At 46.5% G+C, this 14,233-nt stretch overlaps 1 protein-coding gene and 1 long non-coding RNA gene across 2 annotated transcripts in view; both read right to left on the bottom strand.

The window, feature by feature from the left end:
- Window positions 1-2,442, bottom strand: part of LOC105545004 — a 12,743-nt gene extending 10,301 nt beyond the window's left edge. Inside the window, exons 1-2 of the long non-coding RNA XR_001006854.1 lie at window positions 2,402-2,442; window positions 2,187-2,290 (exon numbers count right to left, since the gene is read on the bottom strand). This is a non-coding gene — a long non-coding RNA (uncharacterized LOC105545004). The remainder of the gene's footprint in view (window positions 1-2,186; window positions 2,291-2,401) is intronic.
- Window positions 2,443-8,459: 6,017 nt separating this feature from the next.
- Window positions 8,460-14,233, bottom strand: part of TTC3 (tetratricopeptide repeat domain 3) — a 158,420-nt gene continuing 152,646 nt past the window's right edge. The window contains 3 exon segments of the mRNA XM_011987753.1: window positions 8,460-9,523; window positions 10,642-10,734; window positions 13,907-14,050. Coding sequence (XP_011843143.1) covers window positions 9,449-9,523; window positions 10,642-10,734; window positions 13,907-14,050 — 312 coding nt within the window. The 3' untranslated portion in view covers window positions 8,460-9,448.

Raw genomic sequence — 14,233 nt, 5'->3', positions numbered from 1 at the left:
TTTCCTCCTCCTCCTCCTCCTCCTCCCCTCCTCCTCCTCCCCTCCTTATCCTCCTCCTCCTCCTCCCCTCCTTCTCCTCCTACTTCTCCTTCTCCTTCTTCTGAAAAAGAGATGGGAGGGTCTTGCTGTTTTGCCTAGGCTGGTCTCAAACTCCTATACTCAAGTAATCCACCCACCTTGGCCTCCCAAAGTACTGTATTACAAGCATAAGCCACCATGCCCAGCCTTGCTGATTTTTTTTAAATAAAAAAGAACAAAGTATAAAAATAAGAAAATACATTGGACTTCATCAAAATTGAAGACTTTTCCTCAAAATTTCAAAAGACTGTTAAAACATACTGTTAAGAAAATGAAAATGCAAGCCACAGACTTGAAGAAAAATTACAAAACACATCCAACGAATGATTTGTACTAGAATATATAAAGTACTAAAAAGAAGCAACTGTCCATAAGACATATTCACTCATGTGCCCTGTCAGTTTACCATTGCCATGGCAACACCTGGACATTACTTCCCCTTCCCTGTGGCAAGAACTCAATGACCCAGAAGTTACCACCCTTTTCCTAGAAATTTCTGCATAATCTGCCCTTTAATTAGCATATAATTAAAAATGGCTATAAATAGGACTGCAGCACTGCCTCTGAGTTGTTACTCTGGATGCACTGCCTATGGGGTAGCCCTGCTCTGCAGGGAGTAGCACCTCTGCTGCTGCTATGCACGGCCGCTTCAGTAAAAGTTGCTGACTAATACCATCAGCTTGCCCCTGAATCCTTTCCAGGGTGAAGCCAAGAACCTTCCCAGGCTAAGCCCCGATTTTGTGTCTCACCTGCCCTGCATCAGCCTCATGAGCTAACATGAAGGGGACACCCACTGCAGCCGTGGTATGAGGGCGAGCAGTAGTAAATGGGGGTTCCAAGGCTTTTGCTGCCTGTATGCCTGAGAAGGTTTTGTTTTGGCATGGGAACCTGAGCTGAACCTTGGGGGACAAGTGGGTTTTGTATTAAGGGGAAGAAGCAGAATGGCTAGAGGAGAGAATTGGCTTAGCAAGTGCAAATCCTGACATTTTCCAGTTACCTGACCTTGGGGAAATCACTTAACCTTTCAGGTTTATTTCCTTGTCTGTAAAATGCAGGCAAGAGTAATCTCTGCTTCATAGGGTACTTGGGGAAATTAAATGCTGCAATGTTTGTGGACAGGTAACATAGTACCTGAAATGGCCATTAGTAAATATCATGTTGGGAGATGGTGAAGAGCAGGGCTGGAGTGAGGGGCTTAAGGAAGGTCACATGGAGGTGGGAATTCAGATTCAGAGGCCACCACAGCCAGCTTTTGGGGTGTGGCTCTTATTCTGGAGCCTGAGTTGAGTTTTTTTGTGTTTACTGAGCAACTAGTATGTGCAAGGCACATTCATTTAATCTCAGTGCTCCAAGAGACTAACTTTTGAGGTCCCTGCTGCAGGGAGCAAGGCTGTGGCAGGGGGAGATGGGAGCTTGGGAAGGGGTTGCGGGGCTGGCTCAGGCTCCAGTGAAACCAGGTGTGAGGAGGTCAAGTGAGAATGAGGCTGATGGCCTGGGGCGGGTAGCAGTGAGGGCAGGTGCTTGGGCCAGGACTGGGGAATCCATGGGTGCTCCCATGGCTCTGCAGGGTAGACCCACTGGCAGGCCTGACTAGGTCAATATGAAGCTACGGGAGAAAGGGGGTGGGGGTGTTGGAGGAAGCAGGGGCTCCATCAGGCCCTGATGGATAGAGTAACACAGGTGACATCGCATCAGAAATGCCCCCTACCTGGCCCCAGACCAAGTCCCCAGAGTCTAAGGCCACATGCGGAACTAGCATTTCATGAGGCTGATCAACAAGCTGCACTGCCTGCCGGATGAATCCCTGAGCTGCCAGGCTCGGGCTACTACCCCCCTCCCATCCCCATCCGCCCCCTGGGAATCTCCACCTCTGTGCAATCCCCCAATCAAAGAGCAGCTCTGGCCTCCTCGGGCTCTGGAAACACCCTGCCAGGCATTGCTCCTCTGGCTTCTCTGCCTGACTGCCCACGCCCCCTGCCCTTACCTCCTCCCCCGTCCCTCAGGCTGCACTCAGATGATGCTGTCCCTGGCTTCTGTCTAAACCTGGGTCAAGTTTAGACAAACAGACTCCCTCATCCCCTTCCCAGCTCCATTTTCCCCGGGATCACCCGTGACCTCCCATGTATTGTGCGACTGTAGATGACATCCGTCTCCCCTCCTGCGGTGCTGAGGCCTTCCATTGTCTCTTCTGTCCCCCTTTGTATGGAAGCACCTAGAACAATGCAGTGCATGGGAGACCGGATGAATGAATGGATGAGCCAGTGAACAGGTGAATGTGCGGAGTTCAGTGGCCCGTCCAGATGACCAGGGCTGCATGGCTCACCCCGGAGATAAAGCCAGATGTACTGAAGCCCCCGGGTAGAAGCAAAGGTGGAGAGGAGCCAGCTGAGGACACCAGACCCCTCCCCTAGGAGAGGTCCCTAGTCGGGGAGGGAGGAGAGGGGAGCTGGACAGTCTTCTGAAGGAAGGGGTAAGGCACTATGCCTCAGCTTTCAAAGGTCTGGCAGTTTCGAGGTGGTGGCAGTTTGGAAACTGGAAGCAAAAGCAATGTGGACTCCAATGAGGCCCCAATCAAAGCCGGAGTCCTGCTGGCGCTGGGGCGGCAGCCAGCGGCAGGAGGCACAGTGTGATCTGTTCAATGGCTTCCTCTTTTCAGAGGCCGCTGGCTCACCCCGCGGGAATGAGGTGGCACTTCAGGACATGAAGCTTGGAGCTGGTGGCAGATTTCTTGGAACTGGCGGTGGGGAGATCTAAATTAAGAGCTTTCTATCACACCAAATAAACAGAAACTGAAATAGAGGACTGAAGGAATTAGGCAGAATGCCTTTATACATAACTTCTGAAAAATGGAGGGTGGGGGAAAAGCCCAGAATGGTATTTATGCACTGGAGCCCCAAGGTATTTGTTGAAAACAATGACAGGTCTGTTTGACACAAAGGCACATGTTACAGAGAACAAGCTTGTCTCTTTGAAGTGCCTGCCACAGGAGCCCTGTAACACATACCAGCTGCTCGTTGCGGAGGCTCTCCTGGCAAGGCCAAGGGACTGGCCCTGGTCCTTCCTCTGGGAGGTAAGATGAGTGACCTCTGGTGTGGAGGTGTCCTCCCGGTGGCTTCTTGGGCACTCCTGAAACAGACCTGCTTTGCATTCACATGCACCCTCCCAGGCAGGGCCTGGCCAGAAGCAGGAAGGGGCCTTCCTTGGTGTTTCGTAGCACAGGACCTGTTGTGGCAAGGCTGGGAGTGGCTCCCAAGGAACCGCTAAGAGGCCGATGCAGTGACAGACTCGGCCTGTCTCTGGGGCAGAGACGCTGCAGAGAGCAGTGTCTCCTTTCCAGGACGGCAGAGAACTGGGCAAGGCCAGGCGGTGGCAGGGGAAGTGAGGACCCTTGCCAAAGAGCAGTGGGAAGGAGCCCCCTCAGCAGAAATCATCCCAGCAGGGTTTGCTCAGTGCCTGAATCACCATTTCAAATGTGAAATGAGAAAGGTATCAAGGACATCTCCAGCACCATCAGACCAGCAGAACTCCAGGCTTTACCAGCTTCTTCAGGGCAGCAAAGCAGCATTTGCCAATGACTGTGGTGTAAGTACTCCAACAGTGGTTGATTTCAAGCTACCAGTGTGACCCCACTAAACAGAGTTGGGAAGAGTTGCATTATATGGTATTTCCACCATACAGATACTATAGACCTCAATAATGCCAACATAATAAGCTGAGGTAATCAGGAGTACGTTGGTTTTTGATGTAAGTGTATTTTTTTGTTGTTTTTTGAGACAGGGTCTCACTCTATCCCCCAGGCTGGAGTGCAGTGGTGTGATTACAGCTCACTGCAGCCTCTCACACCCCAGACCTTCACCCATGCCCCGGAGAACAGCAAAACAGGTCCCTGCTAAGTACAGGGTCCTACCTGCTAGAACCAGGACACTTCAAGACAACTTAAAATACCGTGTGTTGGTCCGTTCTCACGCTACTATAAAGAACTACCTGAGACCAGGTAATTTATGAAGAAGAGAGGTTTAATTGACTCACAGATCCACAGGCTTAACAGGAAGCATGGCTGGGAGACTCAGGAAATGTACAATCATGGAGAAAGGTGAAGGGGAAGCAAGCATGACTTACATGGGGGCAGGAGAGAGCGCCAAGGGGGAATGCCACACACTTCTAAACTATCAGATCTCATGAGGACTCACTGTCATGAGATCAGCAAGGGGGAAATCTGTCCCCATGATCCAGTCACCTCCCACCAGGCCCTTCCTCCGATTCGACATGAGATTTGGGTAGGGACACGAATCCAAACCCTATCACCCTGCCAGCAATGTTTTAATTTATATTTCCTTGGTGATGGATTTTGAACAAATGTGGCTATCCAAATGCCTACAAACCATCTGGATACTTGTGAAGTGCCTATTCAAATCTCTTGCCTATTTCTAATACATTGTTATCTTTTTCTTGTTGAATTTGTAGTTGTTTGTACATTCTGGAGGAGTCTTGTTGGAGGTGTGGATTACCAACGTCTTCCACTTCATGGCTTGCCTTTTCACTCTCTCAATGGAAACTTAAGAGTTCTTAGTGCAACAAAATCCAGTTTATCAACTTTTCATTCTTGGAGCTAGTGCTTCCTTAAAATCTTTGCCTATTCCAGGGGCAGGAAGACTGTCTGTTTTCTTGTAGAAGCTGCATTATTTTGCTTTCCATATTGAGGACTGTGATCCATTGGAAATTGACATTTGTATATGCTGTGAGAGGTCAAGCTTCATTTATTTTCATATGGAAATCCCAAATTATTCTTGGTTTTTTGAGACAGGGTCACTCTGTCACCCAGGCTGGAGTGCCGTGGTGCAGTCTCGGCTCACTGCAACTTCCGCCTCTCAGGCTCAAGTGATTCTCCCACTTCAGCCTCCCAAGTAGCTGGGACCACAGACATGTGCCACCATGCCGAGTTAATTTTTGTATTTTTTGCAGACGGGGTTTCACTATGTTGCCCAGGCTTGTCTCGAACTCCTGAGCTCAAGCAATCTGCCCACCTCAGCATCCCAAAGTGCTGGGATTACAGACATGAGCCACCAGGCCCTGGCCCCCAAATTATTATTCTTAAGTAGCTAAAAAGTCTTTTTTTTGCCTTGATGGTTTACCAATCCGACTTGATTGACCGATGACTCATTAGGATTTTCTAGTTTAAATTGTTTAATTTCTGTATTCTTGCTAAGTAATATTTATCTTTTTTCACCTTTAAAGGGAGAATAGGAAGAGACAGTATAAAGTGGAGGCGATGGGCTGGGCGCAGTGCCTCATGTCTATAAATCCCTGCACTTTGGGAGGCTGAGGCAGGTGGATCACGTGAGGTCAGGAGTTCAAGACCAGCCTGGCCAACATGATAAAACTCTGTTTCTACTAAAAATATAAAAAGCCAGCTGTGGTGGCATGCACTTGTAATCCCAGCTACTCGGGAGGCTGAGGCAGGAGAATTGCTTAAACCCAGGAGGTGGAGGTTGCAGTGAGTGGAGATCGTGCCACTGCACTCCAGCCTGGGTGACAGAGTGAGACTCTGTCTCAAAAAAAAAAAATGTGGAGGCGATGATGGAGTAAGTGGGAACAGTTCTCACCCTAAGCCAGGGAGTCTGGACTACACACCTCCACTACAATGAGCCTTGCCCAGCCACACCAATACTCCAGGGCAACCTCCCAGTGAGCCCACCACAGGGCTCTGATCCTGAACCCAAACTGGATACGAAATGTTGACTCAAAACTGCTCAGTCAGGTAATCTGGGAAAGCCAAAAGGTGAAATGATCCATTGCTGTAGAATCACGATATTCCTGAAGTCAATTCAGGGAGATCTCAGGAACAAAGCTGTTACTTTCCAAAATGACTTTGAGGTGATTTGATTTCTTCTTGCTCTTTTCACCACTGGATCGTGTTCCAGTGTAGGCCACACTGAGGAAGTGCAGGAAGTGGAGTTCCTCACCTAACGGAGGCTTTCCTACTGTACCATCCTTACTCTTCCCCGTGCAATTTCCAGGCCCTTAATCTGAGTGTTAGTTATGAGTTTGTGTGCAGGCACTGTGCTGAGCACTTCACCAGGAATTTACTCATCTGTATACCTTCCCAGCTTTTCCTTCTGAGCCCTTCTCATTGCCTGAAGCTACCTTATGTATTTGTTGGTGTCTACTCAACTGAAAGACGTGTTTCATGGGGTCCTTGTCTCCTTCACTATTGTATCAAAACATCTAGCCTGGCGCCCAGCGCATGCGTGGTAGGTACTCAGTGCACACTTGCTGAATGAATGAACCAGTTTTCAGTGGTGCCTATGGCAGGCCTTGCCCATTCTTCCCGGCAAAGCACATAAGGTATATGGTGACCAAATGCGGACCTCTCCTCTCAGCCAGTCACACCAGTGTGAAGAAAATAAAAAGGAACTAGACATGATGGATGACCAATTATTTTTACAATTATTCTTTCAATTAAGTGTGTTGCACAAGTGTTTCAAATACCTAAACATATTTCCCATTTCTTTCATGAGGTCATACTACAGATGGTTTTTGGTCCTCATTCTGACCAACCATCCTATCACTTTATGGCCTCTGCTTTTCAGCCTCCCGAGTAAGTACCTCAGGCGGACAGAAGGAACGTCCATCTTTGCTATTGTGTCTCTCACTGTTTCCTTTAATCCCCTTCTCCAGTCATCTACAAAAACTACTCTAAAATAGTTTTATTGCTTCAGTCTGCAGTGTGTTGATCACTTTAACCACCTGCCGCCAGTGCGTGCGCACGCGCGCACACACCCCCCCTTTATCCATGGCAGATACATTCCAAGACCTCCAGTGGATGCCTGAAACCACAGATTATTCCAAACCCTACATATGCAATGTTTTTTCCTATACATATGTACCTATGATGAAGTTCAATTTATAAATTAGGCATAGTAAGAGATGAACAACTAGAACTAGTAATAAAATAGAACAACTACACTGTAATAAAGATTATGTGAGTGCGGTCTCTCTCCCTTAAAATATCTTATTGTACTGCACTGTACTCGCCTATTTTCAGACAACGGCTGATCATGGGTAACAAACTCTGGAAATCAAAATCACTATTAAGTGGGGCCACTTCCGTAGTCTTAAAACCGTAGTGACATTTTGCATTGCTGGGGCACCACTTCAATTTTATACCGGGCTATCCATTACTCATAACATAGATTAAGCAGTTCAGCAGGGAAAACTAATCTAAATTCTTAAGGAATAGTCACTGCTTTAAATTAAATGCCATCAGACTAAAAATTTGTACTGATAATACTTTGAATACACTTGAATAAACAGAACACAGATTGTGAAAATGCGCTGTCTTCAAACTCTTGAGTGCTCAGCACACCCAGAAGCCCCCCCTAAAGAGGAAACCCCATCGACAGCCTCAGCGGCCCATAAATCCACAAATGCCTCAAAAAAAAAAAAAAAAAAACCAAGGAATACAGTTTATCTCAACATCTTTGTATGTATTCACATGAAAACTCCCTTAATGTGGCCGTAAGAAGTAAACTCTGTCGTCTCTGTGTGAATGCCATTCATACATTGAAGTAGTCGATCTTACGCAGGCACAAAGGAAAGTTCTGGCCCAGGCCCTAAAACGCCCTGAGATCCCTGGTCAGACTCCTCAGACAGCGTGGTGTGGCTGTTCTTTCCTGATGAAAGCACTCTTAAAATGTTAGCATTACATACATGTCCTAAGTTTTCCAGGAGAATGCATTTTTTAAATTATCTAAGAAAGAATGGACAAGAATGACAGTGAACTTCTCGTTTTAGAATGTTCTTTATTCTGACAGTTGTTGGACAAATATAAGGCATGTTCACAAGTATCTGAAGTTATATACAAAACACACTCATTGGACGATGTTCCTCTTCTTTTGTACTTGCTGCTGCAAACTGATCCTTATGCATGTTAACACCCATAGCGCTCAATTCTTACGAATATGCGGACAATGTTTTGGGGGCCACCGTGGAGAATGTTTCAGACTAGGGCGTGAGCTTCTACGAAATAAGTCACTAAGACATCAGAACTCATGGTGAATAAAGGCAGAGGAAGGTGACCAAATCAGCTCACAAACTCATGACTCCAAGTATCCAGTGGAACAAAGAACACATTGAAAAACATTTTTTGATCCTTCATGTTGGATAGAAATGGAATGTGTCCAGAATTCATGGTTCTATATTTACCACTGTATAAAACACAAAACAGTATCTAATTTTTTCATGGTTTCTAATGCAGTTACAGTTTTGTTTTAGGCCACAGTATAAGACTGCATGCATACTTTACACAAATGTCACACACAGAGCGACTGTAACACAGACACCTCAGGGTTGTCTAAAGACACAGCTTCTCTTTTTGTGGTGGGGTGGGGAAGGAGAAGGGTGGTGGCCATTTCCACACACAGCCTGTTGTGTGCTCAGCACGGCTGGATGTGGATCCCAAGCACTTGCTGGCTGACTCATGAAAGAGGACAGAAGCTGCTGAGGAGGGCAGCAGAGTTCAAAGAGCAGGCTCCAACCGGGGGCTGGGGTGATGGACACACAGCCTCCATTCCAGGGGGAAAAAGTCTTAGTCGATACTAATCAAAAAGTGTTAATGATTTTTGAAAATCAGATTACATCTATAAAAGATGAAAAGTAAACACTTAAAACAATCTATTGGAGGAACATAAAATAATAAAAAAATCAAATGCAGATGGGATTTCACAAAGAGGAGATTTGAATCTTTTGGTCTAAATCAGCCAATATTTTAACATTACCTATAAATTATTAAAATGTAGTTTGCTTATGTCCATTCTTAAAATGCAGAATCTTTGAAGAAAAATATAGGCATATTTTCAGGAATACAGACTCTTGTAAAAAATTTAAAAAGTCAGTATCATCTCTCTTGCGGAGCTACTAGGAAAGGTTTTTCAAACACAAAAGGGGAACAAACGTGGGGTGCTTGGACACGTTAAGAATTCTTATCACTAGAATACTGCTTCGAGGCGCTCACAGTACTTTCCAAAAGAAGCCACCCACCTCAAAGAGCCCTGCGCAGCCCCAGCGACCCACGAGTGTGGTAGCCATCATTTTATTAGCCACTGCTTGGCCATCATCAAAGTATTCACTCAGAGTGGGGAAATTACTTAATCTCAACGATATTAACGATTTCCATGTATTTAGCTTTGTGACACACAATGCACAAGGGTCTTCAAATGTTTGTTTTTTACACCAGTGGTGGCAGGAAATTGTCATTCTTCCGATTCAACACCAGTACTGGTGGATGACGCTTTAGTGAAGTGTGACTACCTAGAGGAGCAGGAAGGCGGCTCCTGATTCTCACCGGGCCAGCCTCTTCCAGAAGTGCAGGCTACTCTTCTGACAGGAGATCACGACCCTGGCAGGCCGGGCAAGTGCTCTGCCCTTTAAGCCACTGCTTAAAGCACTGAAAAGGAGAAAACAAAATCAGAAGATGCCTTCAGGACCACGAGGAAGCCTAGCTCCCCTGTGCTGCTGGGCTTCTTGGCAGGCGTGGCTCACTTGCCCTTGGTCTCTTGGGCCTGGAGCTGCCCAATACTCAGGGACACCAATGCCCGCTGCGGCCAGAGTGTGGACGAAGCCCCAGCTGCAAACCATCCCACCTCAGGGTCAGATCCTGAGTGCCGGGCCTCCAACCTGGCCTCGGGGTGGCCTTGCCCTAAGCCCTGGTTCCAGTCTCGGCTCTTCCACTTCAGCTGCGCCAAATTCCAGAGCCTGGCATTCTCAGCCCTATGACCCAATCACTCCTTCTTAGCCCATCCCTTGGCCTGGCCTTGGCCCTTGGCTCTGGAACAGCCCTCCAGCCCGCATGCCATACTCCTGCTGCTGCTGCCCGCACTGCAGAGGCTGTGGACAGTCAGCCGGCCCAGACATAAGACCCTGTACCCAAAGGAAGCACACCACACCAAAGAGACTCGGCAAGTGGTCTCAACTCCTTTCAGTGAGAATGCTGTATTGATCCCGTTCCAAGGGATTAGTAAATCCCCATGGCAGAGACCTGATCTGTTCTAACCCAGCAGCAGGGGTGCACACAAATGCTCACGGTACCTAGAACACCATGATAGTTCACACACAGATCCCAGAATGGTACGAGCAGGACTGTCCCCAGGTCAGGCAGAAGGGACACAGCTAGGTTTAGTTTTTCTCCTCTAAAATAACTGTTAAATTGACTTTATATACTACACTGAATCAAAAAAATGGTTTCACTGTTTCTCCATTTAGTCAGGTGTGTAAGAAATCACCTTTCAAGGAACCAATACTGCTTTGAATCTCAGCAACAACAAGTGGCTGGAGCTGCCGTTCCCCTCTCCCCACACGGGATGGGAAGGACAGTCTGTGAAGCTGCCCCTCCGGCAGCGCTAGTGTGTGGACAGGGAGGCACTGAACAATGACATGGGAGGTTTGCAAAGAAAATGGTTTGACAGCACAATAAACACTGATGACTAGAAAACAATTCCTTTCTTATTTTGAAAATACTTGATGGTCCCAATGCGTGCTGTAAGGATGGCCAAAAAGAGCTCTTACCCCTTTGTGATACTTGTGCCCACATTTGAGCACACACACGTTTTTTGATTTGAACACCTCGTGGCATATTTCACAGGAACTTGCACCCGGTGCCTGTGGAAACAAACACACCTGAATAATAAAGAATAACGACAGCTGTTTTTATGACAAGAGTTCTTCCTTCAAACATCTTCTGCCACAAAGGGTGGCAAATTATTCACAATTACAGCTAAACAGTCTGAGGAAACAACTTATTTTTTAGTAGCATTTCTTAAGAAAAAATATAAAAATACAAAAAGAAAAGTATACTTTTAAAGCTCTAATTGCCTCAGAGAAAAAACTGTTTTATGTGGCTAAAAGATTCCCAGGTGAAGATTACCATACTTAAAGTACAGTACGGGATAATCACATGGCATGGTGTGAATTAATCATTCATCTAATCATCTAACAGTTGAGGGTGGTAAATTCCAACACATCCACACACTGGGCTATTGTGTAGCCAAAAGGGAAATCATGACGGAAGCCCATAATCCCTGACATAGAAAGCTGGCCCCAAAAGCCTGCTGAATGAAAGCAGCTAGCAAGACAGCATGTATCATATATAACTCACTTTTTAATAAAGAGGCTGCGTGTATACATACATGCCTAGACAAAGTTAACAGTGGTTGCCTCAGGGTAAGGGAGATTTAATCTTTTTCTTTACTATTTCCTAGTTTCTATGAGCATGGATTACTTGTGCAAATCAAAACAAACGGATGGCTCATCCGGCAAACATCCATGGGCAGGGACGGTGTGGGGTGCTGGACGCAGAGATGAATGGAGGGCTCCGGCCTCAGCAGCTCACAGTCTGGTGAGCACAGACAGTGCTTTCGATGTGAGAGCAGACCGGAGTGTCGCCTGGGACTCCAGGCACAGTTCTCACAGCACTTACCCTATACTGCATCATTAACTTCTATTCTAGCTCACTGCCTCTTAACTCCGAGCACCCTGAAGGCACAAAATGAGTCCCATCTGGGTCCTTAGCAGGTGGTGGAAAACCTAGCCCAAACTCATGCTCTAAAAACCCCTGCTGAGGGAGCGGGCGAATGTGGGCAGCCCTGGCAGTGGGATCAAGTTCAGGGAGTAGTACTGGGTGCACCACCCGAGGACGGAAAAGACCTTGAACTGCTGTCCAGGGTTTTGCTGTCTCTCCCAAGGCATGACTTGGCCCAGGAGGAGATGGGACAGATGCTGCAGAAGGAGGGTTCATGCCCCTCCACTGCTGCCCATGACTCGAGGGTCAGGGAAGAAGAGGAAGTGCCAGACCGGGGAAGAGCCAGTGAAGGCCTCTCCAATGCCCAGTGCAAAGCTCGGAGCCAGGTTTAGTTTGAAAAAAATATACACTTAACTTGACAGTTTTCTGTTTCCTAGAAAAGATGGGCACAGTATATTTCTAAGTAAAAGAAAAAAAGGACAACCACAATAAAAAAAAAAAGGAAAACAACCAAAAAATCCAGCCCCTCAGAGAACAAAGTATGACTAGCATATTCAGTTTTGACTAATTCACATATAAATGCATTCAAGAGTTTAGAAAAATATATATCAAAGTGGTAATACTGGTTACAGGGTGGGTTTTTAAATGCCCTTTTTATTTGTATTTTCTATTGTGAGTATGTAATACTTTGTAATTTAAAAATTAATACTTTTAGCAAACTATGGTTATCAAATTAGGTCCCAGCTTGAATACATTTTTTCTTTCTCATACACTTTGGTGAAGTTTCAGTAAGTCAGCTTTTATATCTTCATTACTACAAACATCCATCATGAAGCAAAAAGGGAACTCTTCTCCAGGAGATCACGGTCTACCTTGGGGTGGGTGTGGCCACACAACACATTGACTTGTGCGCATGCACACCCACACGTGTGACTGGGAATTCTGCCTGGGTGAAGAACCACAGTGCACGTGACCCATCAGGGAAATCCCCGGGAGAGGAGGGACTCTAGCCAGGTCTTGCAGGAATGCCCTACATGCTCAGAAGCTCCCTCACTTGGGTGTGGGTGGGGCCGAGACCCTCTGGAGCTGAGTGTATGCGGTGTGGAAAATTTCCAAAGGGTAGTAGAAAGTGAAAACGTATGGGAGGAATAAAAACCTAAGTTTACAAAAGACTCAATGCCAACTCAAGTTAGCAAACCAGTACTCTCTGTGCAATCTCCTACCGCTGGCTCCCTGCTGAGAAGATTATGGGGCCTGTAACTCTCCTCCTGTGGATGTTGGTTATACTCTGACACCAGAGATGGACAAAAAGAAAAATTCTGGTGTCTGCTTGACACCAGAATTCCATCCAGAGCCCCCGGCCCCGAGCCACACAGGTTAGAGGCCCTCTTGCAGCCACCCCTGAGGTCCATGGAACCATGGAACTGCATGGTTCCAATGTCAGCCAGTCCTGGTGGTGAGGACGAGAGAATTACACAGGGCACACACGGGTCGCAAGGCCCACTCTGAGCTACCTCCGGTCTTCAAACAGTCAAGTGAACGCTGGCAAGCTATGTGAGCGCTCTGTGCCTCACTTTCCTTATTATAAATTAAAATAATTATATTGCCTTATCAATTCATATCATAGATATTGTAGTATTTTATGAAATGTTCTATGTAAATGTAAACATTCTTACTGTGTAAAAGGAAAATAAACAACTTAAATCACTACACAGAATTGCAGACAAGTGTAGCCCATTCCAGTGTCCCTTCTCAGGCACTAGAGGAGGCGGCCAAGGACAGCAAGTAGGCTCTCTGGAGCACACAGCTGACCCAGTCATCCTAGAGCAGCATTTGATCCAGGCCACAGTCTGGGCAAGCATCGGGACGTGGGCTCATTGCTAATAAGTGATGGAACCGATCTGTGCAATTCCAAAGCCATGGTTACACAGAAGATAATTATTCAAAAATTATTTCCCCAACTGTTCAAAATACCACACTGGATGTGCAAAGTTCATGTATTTGACCATCTGCAGCAAAACAAGAGCAAGAGAGAGAGAGAACCCAGATCCCCCAAAGTGGTCAGAACCCTTGTCACTCATGTGCAGCAGCTTCTCTCCATGCTGGGCACCCAAGGTGTCAGTCAGAGCAGAGACCATGACCTCGGCCATTCAGTGATTGCTCTAACTGGACACATTCAAGTACACTGAAATTCAGTTTCTAATGTTAGGATCAAATTAATTAGGTCTAGAAATGAATGGGGCTAAATCATGGATTAAAAATTGTTTGCTTCTTATTTTTCATTAAAAAACAAAACTATACAGTTATACATACAGCCCTCACAGGGACATCTTCTGCCTTCTGTCCCTTGGTTTTGGGTGATGGTGCAACAACCGCCGAGGGTGGGCCCTGGGAGGACCTGGCCACGGGGGCTGCAGAGCTGGGCTCATAAGTCCTCTTGTCCTTTCCTGGGTTTGGCTGCGAAGATAACAGGGGTGTGGGGCAGGGCGGGGGGACAAGAGGGAAGCAAAGTTCAGTTATCCAACAACTTGACCATCTTCTGTCTTTAGTACATTGCTCTCTAGGTTTTGGTTTGAAGCTTTTTTTTTTTTTTTTTAAACATTTCTCATATTTTATAAATAAAGAAGGATGAAGTGGAAC

Source organism: Mandrillus leucophaeus, unplaced genomic scaffold (assembly GCF_000951045.1).
Source record: "Mandrillus leucophaeus isolate KB7577 unplaced genomic scaffold, Mleu.le_1.0 Scaffold315, whole genome shotgun sequence".
Classification (NCBI taxonomy): Eukaryota; Metazoa; Chordata; class Mammalia; order Primates; family Cercopithecidae; genus Mandrillus; species Mandrillus leucophaeus.
This window is presented reverse-complemented; position numbering and strand designations above follow the sequence as displayed.